Here is a 23,439-nt window from a genome sequence, read left to right as displayed (position 1 = left end):
TTTGACCCGACTCCAAATAAGCTTGATGAATCAAAAGTTTCAACCAAGAAGCCAAGGAAATAGCAGAAGCTTTCTGACCTTTCCTAGGACCAGAAAATAAAACAAATAACCTGGAAGTCTTCCTGAAATTTTTAGTAGCTTCCACATAATATTTCAAAGCTCTTACCACATCCAAAGAATGTAAGGATCTCTCCAAAGAATTCTTAGGATTAGGACACAAGGAAGGAACAACAATTTCTCTATTAATGTTGTTAGAATTCACAACCTTAGGTAAAAATTGAAAAGAAGTCCGCAAAACTGCCTTATCCTGATGAAAAATCAGAAAAGGAGACTCAAAAGAAAGAGCAGATAGCTTAGAAACTCTTCTAGCAGAAGAAATAGCCAAAAGGAAACAACACTTTCCAGGAAAGTAGTTTAATGTCCAAAGAATGCATAGGCTCAAATGGAGGAGCCTGTAAAGCCTTCAGAACCAAATTAAGACTCCAAGGAGGAAAAATTGATTTAATGACAGGCTTAATACGAACTAAAGCCTGTACAAAACAGTGAATATCAGGAATAGCAATCTTTCTGTGAAATAAAACAGAAAGAGCGGAGATTTGTCCTTTAAAGGAACTTGCAGACAAACCCTTATCCAAACCATCCTGAAGATACTGTAAAATTCTTGGAATTCTAAAAGAATGCCAGGAGAATTTATGAGAAGAACACCATGAAATGTAAGTCTTCTAAACTCTATAATAAATCTTTCTAGAAACAGATTTACGAGCTTGTAACATAGTATTAATCACTGAGTCAGAGAAACCTCTATGACTTAGAACTAAGCGTTAAATTTCCATACCTTCAAATTTAATAATTTGAGATCCTGATGGAAAAACGGACCTTGAGATAGTAGGTCCGGCCGTAACGGAAGTGGCCAAGGCGGGCAACTGGACATCCGAACCAGATCCGCATACCAAAACCTGTGTGGCCATGCTGGAGCCACCAGCAACACAAAAGACTTCCATGATGATTTTGGAGATCACACTTGGAAGGAGAACTAGAGACGGAAAGATGTAAGCAGGTTGATAACACCAAGGAAGTGTCAGCGCATCCACTGCTTCCGCCTGAACATCCCTGGACCGGTATCTGGGAAGTTTCTTGTTTAGATGAGAGGCCATGAGATCTATCTCTGGAAGCCCCCACATCTGAACAATCTGAGAAAACACATCTGGATGGAGAGACCACTCCCCTGGATGTAAAGTCTGGCGGCTGAGATAATCCACCTCCCAATTGTCTACGCCTGGGATATGCACCGCAGATATTAGACAGGAGCTGGATTCCGCCCAGGCAAGTATCCGAGATACTTCTTTCATAGCTTGGGGACTGTGAGTCCCACCCTGATGATTGACATAAGCCACAGTTGTGATATTGTCTGTCTGAAAACAAATGAACGGTTCTCTCTTTAGTAGAGGCCAGAACTGAAGAGCCCTGAGAATTGCACAGAGTTCTAAAATATTTAATGGTAATCTCGCCTCTTGAGATTTCCAAACCCCTTGTGCTGTCAGAGATCCCCAAACAGCTCCCCAACCTGAAAGACTCGCATCTGTTGTGATCACAGTCCAGGTTGGGCAAACAAAAGAAGCCCCTTGAACCAAACAATGGTGATCTATCCACCATGTCAGAGAGTGTTGTACATTGGGATTCAAGGATATTAATTGTGATATCTTTGTATAATCCCTGCTCCATTTATTCAGCATACAAAGCTGTAGAGGTCTCATGTGAAAAGGAGCAAAGGGGATTGCGTCCGATGCTGCAGTCATGAGACCTAAAACTTCCATGCACATAGCCACTGAAGGGAATGACTGAGACTGAAGGTGCTGGCATGCTGCGACCAATTTAAAACGTCTCTTGTCTGTTAGAGACAGAGTCTTGGACACTGAATCTATCTGGAAGCCTAAAAAGGTGACCCTTGTCTGAGGAATCAAGAAACTTTTTGGTAAATTGATCCTCCAACCATGTTTCAGAAGAAACAACACTAGTTGATTCGTGTGAGATTCTGCAGTATGTAAAGACTGAGCTAGTTCCAAGATATCGTCCAAATAAGGAAACACTGCAATACCCTGTTCTCCGATTACAGATAGTAGGGCACCCAGAACCTTTGAAAAGATTCTTGGAGCTGTTGCTAGGCCAAATGGAAGAGCAACAAATTGGTAGTGCTTGTCTAGAAAAGAGAATCTCTGAAACTTTAAGTGTTCTGGATGAATCGGAATATGAAGGTATGCATCCTGCAAGTCTATTGTGGACATATAATGTCCTTGCTGAACAAACGGCAGAATAGTCCTTATAGTCACCATCTTGAAAGTTGGTACTCTTACATAACGATTCAAAATTTTCAGATCCAGAACTGGTCTGAACAAATTTTCTTTCTTTGGTACAATGAATAGGTTTGAATAAAACCCCAAACCTTGTTCCTGAAGAGGAACTGGCATGATTACCCCTGAAGACTCCAGGTCTGAAACACACTTCAGAAAAGCCTGAGCTTTTACTGGATTTACAGGGATGCGTGAGAGAAAAAATCTTCTCACAGGAGGTCTTACTTTGAATCCTATTCGATACCCTTGAGAGACAATGCTCTGAATCCAATGATTTTGGACAGATTTTACCCAACAATCCTTGAAAAACCTTAATCTGCCCCCTACCAGCTGAGCTGGAATGAGGGCCGCACCTTCATGCTGACTTAGGGGCAGACTTTGGTTTCCTAAATGGCTTGGATTTATTCCAATTTGAGGAAGGCTTCCAACTGGAAGCAGATTCCTTGGGAGGAGGATTGAGTTTTTGTTCCTTATTCTGACGAAAGGAACGAAAACGGTGAGAAGCCTTAGATTTACCCTTAGGTTTTTTATCCTGAGGCAAAAAAACTCATTTTCCTCCAGTGATAGTTGAAATAATAGAATCCAACTGAGAACCAAATAAATTATTACCTTGGAAAGAAAGATAGTAATCGAGATTTAGAGGTCATATCAGCATTCCAAGATTTAAGCCATAAAGCTCTTCTAGCGAATACAGCTAAAGACATGGATCTAACATCAATTTTGATTATATCAAAAATTGCATCACAAATAAAATGATTAGCATGTTGCAGTAAGCGAACAATGCTAAATATGTCAAAATCCAATTCATGTTGCGCTAAATTTTCCAACCAGAAAGTTGATGCAGCCACAAACATCACCCAAAGAAATAGCAGGTCTAAGAAGATGACCTGAATATAAATAGGCCTTCCTTAGATAAGATTCAAGTTTCCTATCTAAAGGATCCCTAAAGGAAGTGCTATCTTCCATAGGAATAGTGGTACGTTTAGCAAGAGTAGAAATATCCCATCAACTTTGGGGACCTTTTCCCAAAACTCTATAGATTTTGCTGGTAAAGGATACAATCTCTTAAACCTTGAAGAAGAAATAAAGGAAGTACCTGGCTTATTCCATTCCCTAGAAATCATATCAGAAATAGCCTCAGGAATGGGAAAAACACCTGGGGAAACCACAGGAGGTTTAAAAACAGTATTTAAACGTTTATTAGACTGAACGTCAATAGGACTGGTTATCTCAATATCCAAAGTAATTAACACTTCTTTTAATAAAGAACGCATATACTCTATTTTAAATAAATAAGTAGATTTGTCAGTGTCAATATCTGAGGAAGGATCTTCTGTTTCAGATAGATCCTCATCAGAAGAGGATGAATTATTATGTTGTTGGTTATTTGAAATTTCATCAGCTAAATGAGAAGTTTTAAAAGACCTTTTTACGTTTATTAGAAGGTGGAAATGCAGACAAAGCCTTCATAATAGAATCAGAAACAAATTCTTTAAAATTTACAGGTATATCATGCACATTAGAAGTTGAAGGAACTGCAACTGGCAATGTACTATTACTGATAGAAACACTATCTGCATGTAAAAGTTTATCATGACAACTATTACAAATGACATTCGGTGGAATAATTTCTACAATTTTACAACAAATGCACTTAGCTTTTGTAGAACTGATGTCAGGCAGCAATGTTCCAGCAGAAACTTCAGAGGCAGGATCAGATTGGGACATCTTGCTCAATGTAAGAGAAAAAACAACATATAAAGCAAAATTATCTATTTCCTTAAATGACAGTTTCATGAATGGGAAAAAATGCAAAAGCATAGGCCTCTTGACAGAAAAGAAAGCAGGAGGCAAACAACAATGGGGTATAGAAATAATGAAGAAAATTTGGCGCCAAAAATGACCGGAAATGACAAACTTGCGTCACTGACGCCGCCGTGTGAAAGGTCTCGACGTCACATATGACACCGGAAATGACGAAGTTGCGTCAAAAACGTAATTTCCCGTGCCAAAAAATTTGCGCTAAAAATGACGCAATAAAGTCTAACATTTGACGCACAGGCGGGCCTAATACCCGCAAATGCAAAAAGTAGTCAAATTGAAAAAGACTAAACCCCAGGTAAGAAATAAATGTCTTAAAGTGTTTATATTCCCAAATATGAAACTGACAGTCTGCAGAAGGAAATACATGAACCTGACTCATGGCAAATATTAGTACAATACATATATTTAGAACTTTATATAATAGCATAAAGTGCCAAACCATAGCTGAGAGTGTCTTAAGTAAATGAAAACATACTTACCAAAAGACACCCATCCACATATAGCAGATAGCCAAACCAGTACTAAAACAGTTCTTAGTAGAGGTAATGGTAAATTTGAGAGTATATCGTCGATCTGAAAAGGGAGGTAGGAGATGAATCTCTACGACCGATAACAGAGAACCCATGAAAAAGACCCCCGTTAGAGAAATCATCGTATTCAATAGGTGATACTCCCTTCACGTCCCTCTGACATTCGCTGTACTCTGAGAGGAATCGGGCTTCAACAATGCTGAGAAGCGCATATCAACGTAGAAATCTTAGCACAAACTTACTTCACCACCTCCATAGGAGGCAACGTTTGTAAAACTGAATTGTGGGTGTGGTGAGGGGTGTATTTATAGGCATTTTGAGGTTTGGGAAACTTTGCCCCTCCTGGTAGGATTGTATATCCCATATGTCACTAGCTCATGGACTCTTGCCAATTACATGAAAGAAAGATTGCACATCTGGCATGACCGCCAGATGCATAAGTAGCCAAATAGACAACGCAGAATCTGACCCCTCAGGGTACTGACTGTCTCCAGACATCCTAGAGAACGGACAAGTTTCTAGGATCCTTACTCCACTCCAAGAGAACCCTTGGATACACACCAATAAAGAAAGACGCCATATTCTATGGCAATTCTTCTAGAAACAGGAAAGCAAGCCTAAGTCATGGTCTCAATGACTGACTCCCATGCCAACACAAAACCAAGTGTTCAAGAAACTAGATGAAGAAAGGGACCCTGACTCAGCAGGGCCTTCCTCAGGTACAGTCGCCAAAGAGTAGATATGACGTTACCCATAGGTCTGCATACCAGATCCTGTGGGGTCACACAGAGGCTATGAGAATCCCTGCCGCTCTCTCCTGTTGAATACGAGCAATGACTCGTGGAAGGAAGCAAACTGAAGAAAAACGGGTATGTCAGACTGAAATCCAAGAAAAAAAGCCAGAACATCAATCAAGGCGGTCAGTGGATCACTTGACCGTGAACTGTACCTTGGAAACTTGGCATTCTGCCGAAACGCTCTCAGGGGCCAACTCTGGACCCCCCATTTGAGGGTCTACCTAGAAACCAACTCCGGAAGGAGAACCCACTCCCCGGGAAGGAATGACTGCCTGTTCAGAAATCCGATTTCCAATTGTCCACCCCTGGACGACAGACATCAATTGTGAGCTTCCGCCCACTAAACAATCCAAGTTACCTTCTGTATGGGTAAGGAACCCCAAGGTCCTCCCTGATGGTTGATATAAACCAAGAGGTAATATAGTCCGACTGGAACCAAGCTAAGAACGACTGATGCCAAGAGGCCAAGCTATCAGAGCATTGAAAATCGCTCTCTACTACAAATGTTAAAGAGAAGAGCAGACACTCCCGAGCCCATAATTTAAATAAGACCCAGACAGCATACCAGCCCAGCAGTTTGGCATCCGTGGGTACATCACCCAGGAATATCTCCAGAAGCACACGCCCGGAGATAGATATTCCTAAAAAAAAAAAAAAACACTACTGTAAAGAGAGACGTGTCGACTTATCTATATCTATTCTTTGAGACAGATCCGAATGTTCTCCATTTTATGGAAAATAGCAAAAGGAATGAAGTCCATGGAAACCATAAGAACCAATTCCCTCCTATATTGATTTACTTAAAGGACCAGTAAACACAGCAGATTTGCATAATCAACAAATGCAAGATAACAAGACAATACAATAGCATTTACTCTGAATTTCAAATGAGTATTAGATTCTTTTCTAACACATTTTAAAGTTATATATACTTCCACTCCCCCTGTACCATGTGATAGCAATCAGCCAATCACAAATGCATATACGTATAGTCTGAGTTCTTGCACATGCTCAGTAGGAGCTGGCGACTCAAAAAAAGTGTAAATATAAAAGACTGCACATTTTTTTTAATGGAAGTAAATTGGAAAGTTGTTTAAAATTACATGCTCTATCTGAATCATGAACATTTAATAAAGCCTGAGTGTCCCTTTAAAAAAGAAGTAAATGCAGCTGCAGTTAGATCCTAACTCCCAACCTACTGGTTGTAAAAGGCTAAGCCATCTACCAGACAACTCAAGCTTGCTGTAGGCTGGGCATAAGACTGGATAAGGTGAGGACTTCCGGAAGAGGCGGAGCAAGCAGGACGCTTGCAGCTTGGCGCTTCTCCCCCGAGCTTGTACACCAGCTCCTCAGGTGCAGTGATCCTTGGCCGCTACATACAGGCGACCCGGATAGCAGATAGACTGCAGGAGCAGTCAGCACCTGGAAGTCGGACATAAGCGAGGCTTCTATAACTGAAGCAACTTCATTGCTCACTCTCACATAAGAAACGGAGTACCTAATCTAACCAAGTAAGCGGACGGAAGAGCCTTACCCACAGTGTGCAGGCTGTAGAGACAACAACCGGCCGGGAGCGAGGAAACAGTACCCTGCAAGTTTCGGCAGGGAGCGGATCCTGAAGCTGCACTGTGGGCCCGGTAAAAATCATATCAAACTCCCACCCCCCCCCCTCTAGAGGATATCGTGGTGTTGCTGAGAGGTGTGCCTGACCTCACAAGGTGAGGGGATAGTTAACGGAGTTCCTCTGGGCAGCGGATACATACGGATACATACCGGATATTCTGCGGTCACTAAGGTACTATGTAAAATTACTAAAGCTGAGTAAAAGCAAAGTGGCAGAGTGGAGGGGGGGGAGAGAAGAGTCGCTATACAGCACCCTTGAGCAAAGCCCTTACAAGGGAAGCGGGCAAGACAGGGATAAAGAGGAATAAAGGTTGAGGAAATTGCAGCCTGAGGAAATTATTCTCTATCTGTGCAGCTGGGAAAAGTGCTTATCTGTTTTTTCGACTGTGGAGCTAGAAAGTGACATCATTATAAACACCAAGCTAGTGGTACTAAATATGCCATGACATACTCCCATAACCCTTACGGGTAGGAGTACAAGCAGAGCTCCCATAACCTGCGGGTAGGAGCTAAGAAAGCAGAGAGTCATAAGAGTCATTAAATTTTTCACACCCTCCATGCCGATATCAAGAGGAAGATTATAAGTTAACGGCCTCTATGGAATGCCGGTGTTATCTTTGACTGTTACAATAGAAAGAAGCAGGACTAGGAGGAATCATAGGCCTTGGTAGAGCCTAGAGGGCTGGAAAGACATTTTCTTCCTTTTTTTCAGAGGGGACTAACTCTCTTTTTTCAGAAGGGACTAACTTTTTGGGGGTTTTTTCAGAAGGGTCTAACTTTCTTTTTTTCAGAGGGGACTAATTTGAGCAGGGAAGAAGAAAAGGGGGACTTGTTTTTTCTGATTTTGGACGTTCTGTTCCTTTGCTCTGTATTCTCCTTTTTTCTGTTTTTTATGGGGTTTTTTTTTTTGCAGTGGTTTTTCTCTTCACATCCGGTTGCCATCAGGTCATCATTGCAGCTGTGACTTATATACATAATTTTTACTGTTTATAAGATTGTGGATACCGGCTAAGAAGCAGAGATCCATTGCTGAATATAATAATTTTGAGGCTTAGAAGTAGTTTAAATATATAAGGGCATATATATATATAGTTGACAGTAGATAATAACATATATGAGATATATTTATGTATTTGCCTATCTACTATTCTTGGTATCTGTTTCTGAGCCATGCTAGATGTAAACTAAAAACCTGAACACGGTGCTCTATTCTTTTCTTCCTTTTTTTTCTTTGGTCATAGATTACCTAGGTTAAAAACTCAAAGAGCCCTAGTGGGGAAACACTCAATTTTGTTAAAATCTAAATTACAGAGAGATTTTTCTTGGTAGAGTATCTGCATTTAAATATCAATCCCAAGAAAGAAGAGCTTAGAGAGGTGGAAGCTGTAGTAATAAAGACTATAATACTTCAGATTGTGCAAATATATATATATATATATATATACATACAGGTTTGGTAGCTTAAGTGACACAGTCTAGAAACATTGCAGAGAATTTTTTGTAAACTCGGTATCCTAAACCACAGTTAGAGTATACACAATATCTGGGTTAAAACAAGAATACAGCACTCCTTATTTTGCGCTAAGTCTCGGAGATAGGCCGTAACCACTGGAATTTCATTTAAATAACACTTAATCCACTAAAAGTCCACTAAAGGTACACATACAGGAGATAAATAAGTTTTAGAGATTTTTTTTTTTTTTTCACTTTTTTTAAGTGTAAGCTCTACTAAAATAGAGCCATATTTTTATTTTTTTTGCACTTTTGCACTTCACCCCCTTTTTTTTTTTCTCACAACACTTTTTTTTTTTTTTTTTTTCTCTTTCTTTCACAACACTTGTTTACACGTGCTCCCTTAAAAAGTGATAAATACTCTGATGGATAAATATATAGCGGCTTCTAAAGGGAGCTCCCCAGCTATGCCGCCGAGACATAGAGATAAAAAGAATAACCCCAAAAACTCAGAGTTAGGTGCCGAGATATTGCAAACTGACACTGAGACCCAGCTACCTACAAACAATACAGCCGAGATAGTAGCACAAATTTCCAGAGTGTTCACGTTGCAGTTAGATGCCCTAAAAGTGGAGATCAAGCACAATATTAACTCTTTATCGACTGAAGTTAGACAGTTCACTACAAGAATAGAAGAGGTGGAAAATAGGGTGTCTGACTTAGAAGATAGATTGATCCAGATAGAGCAGACTAATACAAGATTACAGATCCATGCAGATACGATGCAGAAAAAGGTAGAAGATTTGGAGGATAGGGCACGACGCAATAACATTAGAATCATAGGGGTCCCTGAGAATGCTGATTTTAAAGATCTGGTTTACTTCATTACTAATACACTGCCTAAAGTTCTGAATATGTACTCAGAGTCCCAACCGCTACAAATTGAAAGAATACATAGAATGGGGATAAGCCATAGGAACCCGGAGGGTGGGTCACAACCGAGGCCGATAATTGTTAAGTTTTTAAAATTTACAGATAAAGTTAATATGATGAGGCATTATAGGAAATCATTTCCAGTTATGATAGAACAAAACAAGATAATGTTATTCCAAGATTTCTCGGCAGAGACCTCGGCCAAGAGAAAATTAATGTCACCCTTTTGTTCACAGCTGATCAAAGCAAATTACAACGTTAGACTAGTGTATCCAGCCAAGTTAATTATTTTAACAGAAGAAGGGCCTAAGACCCTTGAAACACCTCAGGAAGCGAGAATATTCTGTAGAGAGAAAGGGATTAACCAATAACATAGGTAGATGTCATAGCGCAGAATCTACACTACACTCCCTACTTTAAAAGAAGAGGTTAGTTAAGTATATGACAGGAACGTCTTCTTATGGGATGCGATTTACACACAAGGTAAAAATAGGTTTAAGGAGGAATAGATCAAGGAAATACAGACTACATATAAAGGGAACTGGATGGTTACAGCATACCCTTAAACTGAGTTATTGTACAAAGAGGGTAATGAAAGACACAAATGGTTATTTCCCTAGACAAATGTTATTTGAACAGCGGTTGCTGAGGTTTTGTTTTATTATATATAGGGGGTTTTACCCTAGCGATTATACGAAATGTAATGCTTCTGAAGTGTTTTGGGGGGGGGGGGAAGGGAGAGGGGTTTTTTTTGTCCCATGTATTTTTTTTTTTTTTTTCCTCTCTTGCCCTCTCTCCATGTCTTTATCTCTCGTTGTTCTTTTTGTGATGGCTTGCCAGGTAAAGTGGCTGTATAATAAGGAGTATCAACTTAGAATAAATGAATGAGAATTTAAAAATAGCCTCATGGAACGTGGGCGGAATATCATCCCCATTAAAACGGAAATCAATTATTAAATTACTAGGAATATGCAAACCACAAATAGTGATGTTACAAGAGACACACCTGCCGAAGAAAGAAGCTGCTAAATTAAAAATAAAATGGGTAGGCGAGGTAATATCGTCTGACTATGATAAAAGGAAAAATGGGGTGGTATTATTAATAAATAAACTACTAACATATAAAATAACTAAGAAAATAATAGATCCACTAGGCAGATTCTTGATTATCCATATTGAAATTGATAGGAAATTGTTTATTTTGTGTAATGTATATGGCCCGAATAAAGTAGATGGGCAATTTTGGGATACACTAGCAGGGAAACTAATGGCTTATAGAGACCAAGATTTGATTATAGGGGGAGATTTCAATTTGGTTTTCTCGCCTAATTTAGATAGGTTAAGTAGTAAATGTAGGGCTAGAAGAGACAGAGAATCACGAATCTTACACACATTTTGCCATAAAACTGGAACAAAAGACATCTGGAGACTTCAAAATCCAGACAATAGAACCTTTACATGTATCTCCCAATCACACCAGACGTTTTCAAGGATTGATATGTTCCTAATAACTGATATAATGACGGGTAAGAAAGTAAGGGCAGAAATAGGCGACATTAAGTTATCAGATCATGCTGTAATTCTATTAGATCTAGAGTTAAAAACTTTCCAAAAACAAGCTAGCAATGACGTATTTTTTCCCAAACATTTAGCAAAAAATGCTAGTTTTCAGAATTGGCTGAAGAGCAGATGGCAAGAGTATGCATTACATAATAGGGCATATGAAAACAAACCCGAAATATTTTGGGAATGTGGTAAAGCAGTACTAAGGGGGGAGGTAAAGGCATACCTCTGCAAAAGTAAGAAAAAAAAGAAACAACAGGAGGAACAGCTTTCCAATGCAGTAAGGAATAGTTTTAATGCATATATAGCCCACCCAAAGAGAATGTTTTGGGAGAAATACATAAATTTAAAGACCCAGAGAGACTTGCTTATAAAGCAAAATATGATTCAGGAAGAAATGCGTATAAAAGCACTATACGGTGGCTTCAGGGGAAGGTCAGCCAAATATTTAGCCTCTATAACCAAAAGTAGAACAAAAAATAATATAGGGGTTATTAAACGAGGGTCAGAGAGAGCTACCTCAAATGAAGAGATACAGAAGATCTTCATAGAATTTTTTAAGAATATATATACAGCAAGGATAACCAATATAGAGACCAAAAAAAAATTCTGGGAGAAGGTAAAATTACCTAAACTGTCACAGGACATAATGGAAAGTATTAATTCACCAATCTCATTAATTGAAATAGAACAAGGGATAAGGAAGCTTAAAAATAATAAAGCACCAGGGCCTGACAGACTACCGGCGGAATTTTATCAAATATTAGTAGAAGAAATAACCCCGGTCCTATATAATGTATATAATGGCTATTTTCTACATCAGAAGCAATGCTCTTCCAGCTTTGCTGCGTCCAACATCTCACTCATCCTCAAAAAAGATAAAGACCCAGAAAACCCAGCATCTTATCGTCCAATTTCATTATTGAACGTAGACTATAAGCTATTAACCGCCATAATTGCTAACCGATTAAAACCCTATATATTAGATATCATTCATGATAACCAAACGGGTTTTATGCCTGGGAGAAACCCTGTTAAAAACATTCGGAAAACAATGTTGATAATAGAACATATACAAAATAAAATCAAAAACGACATAGGAGGTGGGATGTTGGACGCAGCAATTTTAGCTGTTGACGCTGAGAAAGCATTTGACTACATTAGCTGGGACCACCTATTTACAACCTTAGAGAAATTCGGATTCAAAGATAATATTATAAATGTTATAAAAATCTTATATAACAATCCGATGTCAGCAGTAGTAGTCAATGGTTTAACTTCTGAAAAGTTTAGGTTACAGAGAGGGACGCGTCAGGGTTGCCCCCTATCCCCCCTGTTATTTAATTTATCGATCGAACCTTTTGCAATTCGTTTAAGAGAATGCCTGTCAGGAATTATTATTGGCGATCAAAAAATGGTGCTTTCGCTCTACGCTGATGATTTACTAGTGTACCTAAGCAATATTGAAAAAACTTTACCATTATTATTAGAAGAAACACAGTTATTTAGCGAGATATCAGGCTACACGATAAACTATGGGAAATCAGAATTGTTATGGTTAAAGAAGCCTCCGAAGTTGAAAGGACCATTACCTTTTAAAGAAAAAAAGCATATTAAGTATTTAGGTATTATGCTTTCTAATAATATGACGGAGTGCTATGAATTAAACTACCCTAGGGTATTTAGGGAATGCCAAGGAAAATTATCAATATGGTTCAATCTTCCTATCTCTATAACAGCTAGAATAATGCTAATTAAATTTGTTATATTTCCTAAAATTCTATATCTGTGCCAGAATATCCCTATACTACTACACAAAAAGGATATTAGAGATTTTAACACATATTGTACACAATTTATATGGGCTGGGAAAAGGGCAAGGATCGGACTAGATAAATTACAACTTAACAAACTAGCGGCAGGGCTAGATTTTCCGAATTTAGAGATATACAATTTAGTTACCACATCAAAATATGCAATGGACTGGATAACGTCCCAAGAATATGGAACAATTGGCAATATAGAAAATTATATGGCTGAACCATTTAGGTTGGGAACACTGTTACACTGCCCTATAAATAGAATACCCAAGAAAATTGCAAAAATGACAAGTATCATTAATACTATAAAAGCGTGGCAAAAGGTATGTTCCAGAGTACAGGTTAACCCATTCTGTACAAATGTGCTCAGCATTGGTGGCAACCCGGAATTTCAGCCGGGTTTGTCACAAACAGTATTCCATAGATGGAAAAGGAAAGGCTTAATATTTGTTAGACAACTACTGACGGAAGACCTGTTAGTTAACTCATTCACAAATCTAGCTAAAATTTACGATCTGCCGAAGAAAGATTTCTTTGCTTTTTTACAAGTACGCCACTTCATTAATAGTTTACAAACCAAATATAATCCCAATTGGTCTTTGGGGGTGTTAGAGAATGTCATTAAGCTATATGAAAATGGCAAGACATCAATCTCAATAACGTACAATATAATTAATTCATTTAATAATGAAGGGCATTTACGGGTGATAAAAGATAAATGGCATAGAGAGTTCCCAAATTTAACCCTAAAAGATATTGAGTAATCTTTGAAGTTAAACTATAAATTTTGGGTTCCAACTAATTGGCGAGAATCACACTTGAAGCTAATTAGGAAAGTCTATATAACTAATAGAAATTTATCCAGATGGTACGGGACTACTGTAATGTGCCCGAAGTGTAGTGCAGAGGAAGCGGATATCACTCATTATTTTTGGAGCTGCCCTAAAGTAAATCAACTATGGAGACAAATTAATTATTGGCTCAAGAAGAAGCTCGATATAGAATTTGAGATACAAATTTTCATGTTTTTTTTCTAGTAAAATATTCAGACAGAGCTAAAGAGAATGACTTAATTAATACTATAATTTATATAACTAGAAATCTAATTTTGAAGGATTGGAAAGGGACAAAGGCTCCTAAACTGGTGGCATGTAAAAATGGAGTAGTTAAACAGTGTATGCTAGAACAATATGACTCACGAGAACCATCTAGTCCGCTAGAAGAATTCTTCTTTAAGAAATGGAAAAAGTTAATCCTATCATTACCTCTGAATATACAAATTCAATTGACAGCCGCGTTTAGGAACACAGAATATGTAATGATTAATATCATAGCAGGAGTATTTCCGCGGAGTTGGGGTGGATGGTAGAGGAGTAAGAGAGAGAGAGAGAGGGAAGAAATGGAGAGGGGGGTCCTTATAAATATTATAATTTTTTTTTTTTCTCCTTTCCCCCTCCGCTCTCCCCCCCAGTATCATGATATTCTATAATTAATATATTTGGAATCTTTTATTTTTTTCTTCTTCCTTCTGTTTCAATATAAGAAGAAGGTTATGTTTAAGATATTAGATGATAAGATTATTGGTGTTTGTTGTCAGGAGAATTATGTGAACTCTAGCTATAAGAGTTAACTCTGTATTAGTTAGTTCATAACTATAGATGGTACTATAAGAAGTTTATTTTGTAAACATGAATAATGAAGAATGTATTTTTATTTTTATTTTTGTAACTTGGAGAACTAGTATCAATAAAGCTTTAAAAAAAAAAAAAAAAAGACTGCAGAGAGAGGAAAATAAATAAATCCTTGACCTCTGTTAGAAAACCTTCTAAATACAGAGTCTAAAAAGTCCACCCATGAAGATGGAACGCAGGAAGACTTCTCCATGTTCATTTCCCATCCATGGGAAAGTAGATTGGACAAAATCTCTTGAAAAGGAGATAGTTCGAAGGAAGGATGACACCTGAACCATCTATAGTCCAGAAGAACACCCTTGTACTACCCCAGGACCTAAAAGTCTTACTCGGCTGCTAAACCCATAAGCTAGCGAAGATCCCGAAACATGGGAACAATAAACACACATCCCCCCAGTCTATGTTCTTATGAACAGACCCAGAACCAAAAAAAGAATGGATATTACTTTAAAGATACTTGAGATAAAGACCCAGGTCCTGTTCCCAGACAGGGGCTGGAACTCACACTCTCATCGTACCTGAATTGCAGATACTCTAGAAAGAGAAATCTGCCTCCAAAGGAAAAAATCTGAGACTGGTCTAAAAGACATGACCCCTGATGAAAAAAGAAAACATTCCTTTAGTCTTACCCACTTGACAAGTGATAGAAAAACTCTTTTCACCCGCAAGTCAGAGGATAATACCGCCAGACCAGGTCCAAACAAGTACTCATCCTTAAAAAGGAAATGCCAGAAGTGTGGATTTGGAGGAATCCTAAAAATTGAATCTGCCACTGCAGAACTATAAGGCCTACATTGTACCACTAAGCCACAAGTAGGCTTCTCAGCTGAACAGCTGTAATGCCCGGCAGGCTAAGACAGCACTTCCCCCTTATCCAAGACTAACTGGGAATCCCAGAGGACTTGGACTGCTCCTTCTTGGAAGATAAAGGGGAAGACTCCTGCGCTACAAAAAAAGAGAAGCAACAAAAAATTTTTTTTATTGATCTAACAGCCTTTCTGACATTGATCTCCTTATGGAGTCCACCAAAATGGAATAAGACAATACCATCACACCAGACTTGTCCATAAAGAGTCATAAATGTACAGCTATCCTAAATAAGGATTGAAATTCTCTTAACCAGAATATCAATGGCCACTACCTTTGGCACCATGATATTTAAAAGAGACAGATTATTACAGACAGGAGAAGGGGAAAAGGAATCCCTGACTTCTCCCATACCTGAGAAACTTCTCTAGCACGGTCGAGAACAGGAAATTTAACAAATAAATCCTAGTAAATATAAAATTCAATAGATTCTTGAGGACTGACAACGACAGGAGAGTCGAAGTTTTCCAAGCAGCCAACCCTTCCTAAATAAAAGGGAGATTAGGCTTAAATCTGAAGAGAACTACTTCAGTAACAGAAGGAATTACACTGTCCAAATCGGAGGAGAAAATGGGTAGCAGCAAACGGAGCAGACCCCTTACTATCTGATTCCTTAAAGAACTTCTTGCGATTTCCCTTAAATAAAGGAAAGGGCAGAAAAAGCCACAGACGCCAAAAGCCACCTGGGCAAACAATTCTACAAGCAAATGACACCGTAAAGGCTTGGGACATTAAGGAGAAAACTGTGGCAATGCCTAGCTAGTATCATCCTGAGAGACATAGGGCTCAGAGAAAATTAAAAGGAAAATCCCTTTAAGATTTTCATAAAAACTCTATAATGTAGTTCAGAACAGACGTGTGCCCGAAGGAGCAGACATTACGCTCCAAGAACAAAGTAAACAATAAAAATTGTTTTGTCACTTTAAAAGATACGTCTAGACTAAGACATAATCTATATAAGAAAACTTAATTAGATTAGGGATTCTCCTAAAATGCACCAAACTGTCACTTTAAGGATTGTAAATAAAAACACAACCCATAACATATATAAAGACTATTTCTGAGCCTGCTTGAAAAATTAGGCGAGAGACACAAGCCATATTTCTGAATTATTAATATATTATCACTTTAGGGCTTTTAGGAGCCAGTATTCTACAAACTGCAGGATTCCTCAGATCCTTAACTTTGTAACAGATTCACCTAGATAAAGGTTACCCTAAAAACATTTAAGTTATCCTTTAAGCCAGAAGTATTCCTTTAAATCATAAGTATTATCCTTTAACACATATAAGTTCCATGTTATCCTCACTGCTCTGCTCTCGGAGCAAAGAGTTGGAGTCACGTGGCTAAGAGCTGAGCGCAAAACAAATCGTGTGGCCGCTTCCTCCCTGCGGCTAAACAACATGGCGCTTTTAGGAAGGGCGGCAACAAGACTCAGGATTAGAAAAAGCTTAATCCTCTCAACGTACGGACTACACAGCCCCACCGCTCTAACTAAGAGCGGAATATACATGAAGGAGAGCCACATCGGACTGAGGATAAGTAGTGCTTAATAAAGTGCGCGGTCCAAGCCGATAGAGAAAAAAAAAATATATATATATATACACACACTTGTCAAACAAGCCTGTATCGCTCATCTGATTCCTTCTTTTATTCTTAATAAAAAGGTTAAGGAAACAGAGCCCTACACACTGTTTAACCCCTTCATCCCTGCAAACAGTGTTGCAGTATATATAAAGTGCACAATCTCCCAACTTTTAGAAGATAAAAGGCACTTACCTGCATTCTAGCAGTCCGGCAGCCAGACAACTCACAAAGTATGAGAGGATGCCACTCCTCACAGAGACCTGTGTAAAAAAGAAAGACAGAGTAAGCCTACTCAGGCTTTCTATACCAGGGCAGCAACATTTTTACACGTTCCTAACTGCTTTAAAGCCACCACAGCCCTGCTGAAGAGAGTAACGTGGCGTACAGCTACACTCAATTTGTGATGGAAGATCAGAGCAATCCTGCTCTGACTTCAAAATAAAAAAATCTTGATAGAAGAATCATAATCAGGACACCTAATTACTTCACCTCCTCCTTGCACTAGAGGCAAAGAGAATGACTGGGGGTTGTGGTAGAGATGTGATACTTAACAGCTTTGCTGTGGTGCTCTTTGCCTCCTCCTGCTGGCCAAGAGTGATATTCCCCAACAGTAATTGATGATCCGTGGACTCACTGTATCATTAGAAAGAAATAAGGGTAAAGTTAATGTACATGGGCTTTGTAATATTGTAACTTAGGGTACCTTTTCTGCTGAGACAATTAGGAATGGTTATAAAAGGTTTACTAGAGTGTCCAAACAATGACTGTGGGCAATATAGCCATCTTTGCACTTCCATGTTTAACATGAATTGGAAAGCCCACAATATTCAGAAATAAATTACAGGAAAGGAAAACATAATAAATAATAAAAGTATATTGCAAATGTGTTAATACATGCAATTAAACAATTTATATTAATATTGTGAAGTGTTTAATGTCCTTTTAAGAGTCAAATCATTTAAATAATTTTTGCCATCTGACCTATAGTAAATATGATCATTATATTACTGCTGGTGTAGACTTGTGTTGCTATTTTTTTTTTTTTTTTATCATATTCCTTATTTTTATAAATGCATTAGAACAGAAAAATGCAAAAGCTCAAATGTAATAAAACTTGGACAAAATGAATATAACAAAAGGTTAAATACAATATATTGTACTGTGCTTGTCTCTCACACCCAGAAATTCACAGATCACCCCTTGAGACATTGTGCAAAAATTTGCCTTTCTAGAATCTTGTTTGATCGCACAATGCCAGAGGAGCATTTTAGAAAATCTCATCTGGAGAGCTTTAGAGAATCAGGCCCTAAGTTACAATTAATGAAGAAGCTGTTGCTTACCTACTAAATCGTCATCATCTAAATCTATCTCAAGTGCATCTGCTGCTTGCTGTATCCAGGAATTCTGATGTTTTGCTCTGCTGTTGAAGTATTCTATCTTCTCAATTTGTTGTGCCAAATTAACACGTTCCTATGGAAATAAATAACCAGACTTAAGCAACAACATGATCATCCCACAATAGAGTGTTTTTATAACAAGAACACATTAAAGGTACATGAAATTGCCTTCATTTATATCAGCTGTAGAGGAAATACTAGAAAAAATATCTAAATTTACTTTAGTTACGCAATTTAGCCCCCCTAAAATTGTTCATAACAGATGAGAATGATTAAAAAATAAAGCTTTTCATTAAAGGACCACTAAATACAGTAGAATTGAATAATTGACAAACTCATAATTGAACGACAATGCATTTTTCCATGCCCCTGTATCATGTGACAGCGACCAGCCAATCACAAAATGCATATACATATATACTGTGCACTTAAAAATGTGCATATAAAAAGACTGAGCATGCGTGCCGTTATTGGAAAGTTTTTTTTTTTAAACTGCATGTTCTATCTGAATCATAAAACTTTAATTTTGACTTTTGTGTTCCTTTAATGTCAAATAATCAGGCAAAGTGCAAACAATGCTGACAAGTTATACATGTTAAAAGGGACACTAAACCCACATTTTTTCTTTCATGAGTCAGATAGAGCATGCAATTTTAAGCAGCTTTCTAATTTACTCCTATTATCATATTTTCTTTGTTCTCTTGCTAACTTTATTTAAAAAGCAGGAATGTGATGCATAGGAGCCGGCCCATTTTTGGTTGAGAACCTGGGTTATGCTTGCTTATTGGTGGGTAAATGTAAGCCTCCAATAAGCAAGTGCTATCCATGGTGCTGAACCTAAAATGGGCTGGCTGCTAAGATTTACATTCCAGCTTTTAAAATAAAGATAGCAAGAGAACGTAGAAAAATTGATAATAGGAGTAAATTAGAAAGTTGCTTAAAATGTCATGCTCTAGCTGAATCATGAAATAAAACATTTGGGTTCAGTGTCCCTTTAATAAGGCTTCTGTCTTACTTTGATGCCTTTCATGCATTTGGATTCAACAGGGAAAATTGGAAGTTCATCATTCTTCTCCAGGGTCCTACAGATCTTCTTAAAATTGATCATATCATCAGGTCCAATGATAAGCAAACTCAAGCCATCTTTAGAAGCTCGAGCTGTTCTGCCGCTTCTATGAACATATGTTTCTGACGTCCTTGGGATCTACACGAAAGACAGACAATATATATTAGATCAGTTACAAGGCAGTTAAATACTAACACACACCAAACCATTTCAACAGTTTTACTACTGCTTGAATGAAATACAACAAAAGACATCCGAATCTTAAACCTGAATTACAGCAGGCATTGTCCTCATTAAAGTCTTATATAGTCATCAAACAAGCGGAAAAGGGCGGATCTATTGTTGTCCTCAGTAAAGAACTTTATATCTCAGAAGCCCTTCAGCTTAGAGACACAGATGTCTATACCAGATTATCAGGGAACCCCACAGAGAGGTTTAATAACTACCTTTTGGATATCTTAGATGATGGCTACCATGAAGGTTTAATTGATCTGGATACTTATAATTATCTTCTGGTTTCTAACCCAGTTATTTCCATCTTCCATCACCTCCCCAAGGTACACAAGTCCTTGGAGGAGGTGAAAGGAAGGCCCATTGTTTCTGGGATAGGTTCTCTTCTTGAGAACCTATCCTCATGGGTAGAGTCCCTCCTTCTACCTCTTGTGTATCAATTACCCTCCTACCTCCAAGACACTATGAGGCATATTTATCAAAGGACTTGCGGACCTGATCCGACAGTGCGGATCAGGTCCGCAAGACCTTGCTGAATGCGGAGAGCAATACGCTCTCCGTATTCAGCATTGCACCAGCAGCTCACAAGAGCTGCTGGTGCAACGCCGCTACCCCTGCAGATTCGCGGCCAATGGGCCGCCAGCAGGGAGGTTCGGAGCTTGATAAATGGGCCTCTAAGCATCTACCTTCTAACTTGGATAGCATAGAATGGGATGATAAATCCTCTTGGCTTACAATAGATGTAGTGGGTCTTTATTCAGCCATTCCTCACAATCTAGGAGTAGAGGCTGTGGATAAATTTCTAACTAAACACAGTAACTACCATCCTACCCTAAGAAATTACATTTGCAGGGTATTGGAATTTTTGCTTAAACATAACTTTTTTCAATTTGATGGCGAGTTTTTTCTCCAGAGCCGTGGGAGAAAAAACTTTGCGCCGGCCTACGCCAATATTTATATGGGCGTTTGGGAGAGGTCCCAAGTCTTTGGTGAGGTAAACCCATTTAGAGGACATATTCAGATGTCTAAATGTTACATAGATGACCTCCTCTTTATTTGGTCTAGTACTAAGGAGGAGGCCCACAATTTTGTCTAACTCCTAAACTGTAATAGATATGGTTTACAGTTTATTCATCAATTTCATAAAACTCATATACCTTATTTGGATGTTACCTTAATAGGGAATCCGAATACAACTAAGATTACCAGCACTCTCCACAGGAAGCCAATTTCTTCCAACACTACCCTACATGCCACTAGTTGCCACCCTAGGCAAATGTAATTGTTCGGATGAATCTGACTTCCTAGCGGAGAGTGAAAAAATGAAACAGGCTCTTATCCAAAGGAGGTATAAGACTAAAACTTTAAACAGGGACTCCTAGAGGTCTCACGTTTGGATAGAAACTCCCTGTTGGATAATTCCGATAGCCAATTGAAGAAAATATTTGATAATTCCAAACCCATTTTTGCAACCACATTTAGCCCTCAATTTAATGATATTTGTGGGATTATTGCCAAGCATTTGCCCATAGTCACTGCAGAAGACAGCCTTAAAGACTATGCAGGTAATGGTTGCAATTTTATCTCTCGGAGAGGTTGCACCATAGGTAATCTGGTATCTCCCAGTGTCCTAAAAAAAATCGAAGGGGGTGTAGAGCAGCTGGCTGACAGTCAAGGGGCACTTTAAGTGTCATTTTTCTAAATGTATAGCTTGTTCCTATGCTAAAATTAGCTCACAATTTCAATCTCGGTATACACAAAAGGTGTATAATCTTGACTCTTAACTGCCGAACCCCCTTTGTAGTCTATCTAATAGAATGTACACACTGTATGGTACAATATACAGGCTGTTCCACCCGAGAAGTTAGGGTGAGAACATCTTAATGACATTAGCAATGGGAGATAATGCTCTGATCTGGCAAGACATTTTATACACTGCCATGCACAAGATGTTTCAACTTTCAGATGGCAAGTTATTGAATGTGTATACAGTAAAGCAAGAGGTGGCAAAAGAATCAACAGACTCCTTCACAGGGAGGCCTTTTGGATCTTTCTTTTACAAACAAGAAGACCAAAGGGCTTAAACATAGATGGAGACCTAATTAATATTTGGCAATGTTAGGTTGATTTATGATGTACTGATAAGAATTAATATACCATAATGATATTTACCTAAATTTAATCAAATTGCCTTAATAGGGTTTAAATTATTAAATTTTCTCTAATCCCACATCTGTTACATCATAGCTTAAAACTAAAATTATTACCTCTAACCTTGCACTCTGATGGTGCCTCATTAAATTTCTGTCTAATAATAGCTCTCAAATGTCTCTATGGTCCTGTCCATTCCATCAGTTACCCTTAGTACTATTGCAGTGTCCTCCTTATCAAACATTACATTTTAATTTTTTATTGACTTATGTATTTGATTTAGAACAACTTAATATGTCATTCTATTATTTATAGCTAAGGCATTGTATGTTTTGTAAATAGAGGGTTACAATATATATATATATATATATATATATATATATATATAATGGTTTCAAATATAGTATTATTCCACTTTGTACTCTCTTTAAATCAGAGGTGTCAATTCAGTCTTTCATGTGCAGCAGCCAATCACCTTGGTTTTACATGTATTTAAGTTTGTACCTATCAGGGCTTATGTCTATGAATAAGGCCTTACGGCCGAAACGCGTAAGACAGCTCACTACCTGCTGCATCTTATTTTTTATCACCTTGTATCCCATTCCCATATTATAATAAAGAATTTGGATTTTTAAAATACTGTGCTCTGAATGACTTGCTGGTTTTTCTGTCTTTGAATGAAATACCCTGTTTAATTCCTTTCTGTTCTCCAGTGTTAATTTTGTCATGTTTCTCTGACCACTGCTATCCATTTTCCTCTACATCTGCTTACTTTTTACTGCTGCTACACCCTTTTCAATCACTTTATATCCCCTAATAGTAATTTGGTATGTTTCAGTGATTACCTCTGTAGATTGCTGATCAATATTTCTAATTTCTGTTTCTGCAACTAAGGTGATATCTGCCTTTGTTCATACCATTTTCTCCACACTCTATGAACTCCGGGCCATGTGACTTGTTACCCATAAATTGTAAGCTTGTCAGAACAGTTGCAGCATGAGTTCCATTTTCAAAGTGTGTCTTCTCACAATTAGAAATGCTACACATATTCCTTTTTGTCCTTACTTTTTCTTTTCTCCTCAGTCACAATTACACCCTTACAGGGACAATGTACTATAAAGTTTGTTTCCCCTTAATTTAAAATGCATGCCGAAATGCTCCTTGAACGTGTGGTATGATTTTTCTGCCTGACCACAGGTGTGAAACATAAAAATAGGAGTGCAAGACATACCATAACAAGAACGTTTTCAACCATTTTTATTATTAATAATGATAAAACACAGAGTAAGTAACGTACCTGGTAATGTATGACATGCTGCACATTTGGAATATCCAGACCTCGAGCAGCAACATCCGTGGTGAGGAGGACACAGCTGCAATGAAATATAAAATGTCTCAAACATCTGAATTATTGCTATTGTTATCCATCTAATTAGATGTGTATTCCTATATTTGTCAGTGCAAACGTAACAAGGTCAGAGGATAGATGTGAATCACACAATTCTTTTCTCTCATGTTGAAATAATAATATGGCTTCTGGGAGATCTGAGAACAAAGCT

At 38.1% G+C, this 23,439-nt stretch overlaps 1 protein-coding gene across 1 annotated transcript in view; it reads right to left on the bottom strand.

The window, feature by feature from the left end:
• Positions 1-23,439, bottom strand: part of DDX24 (DEAD-box helicase 24) — a 92,699-nt gene that overhangs the window by 2,871 nt on the left and 66,389 nt on the right. Inside the window, exons 6-8 of the mRNA XM_053697520.1 lie at positions 23,178-23,253; positions 19,448-19,636; positions 18,376-18,505 (exon numbers count right to left, since the gene is read on the bottom strand). Of these exons, the coding sequence (XP_053553495.1) occupies positions 18,376-18,505; positions 19,448-19,636; positions 23,178-23,253 (395 nt within the window). The remainder of the gene's footprint in view (positions 1-18,375; positions 18,506-19,447; positions 19,637-23,177; positions 23,254-23,439) is intronic.

The sequence above is a fragment of the Bombina bombina genome, chromosome 1, assembly GCF_027579735.1.
Source record: "Bombina bombina isolate aBomBom1 chromosome 1, aBomBom1.pri, whole genome shotgun sequence".
Classification (NCBI taxonomy): Eukaryota; Metazoa; Chordata; class Amphibia; order Anura; family Bombinatoridae; genus Bombina; species Bombina bombina.
Note: the sequence above shows the minus strand (reverse complement) of the source record. Positions and strands in the feature narration are given on the sequence as shown.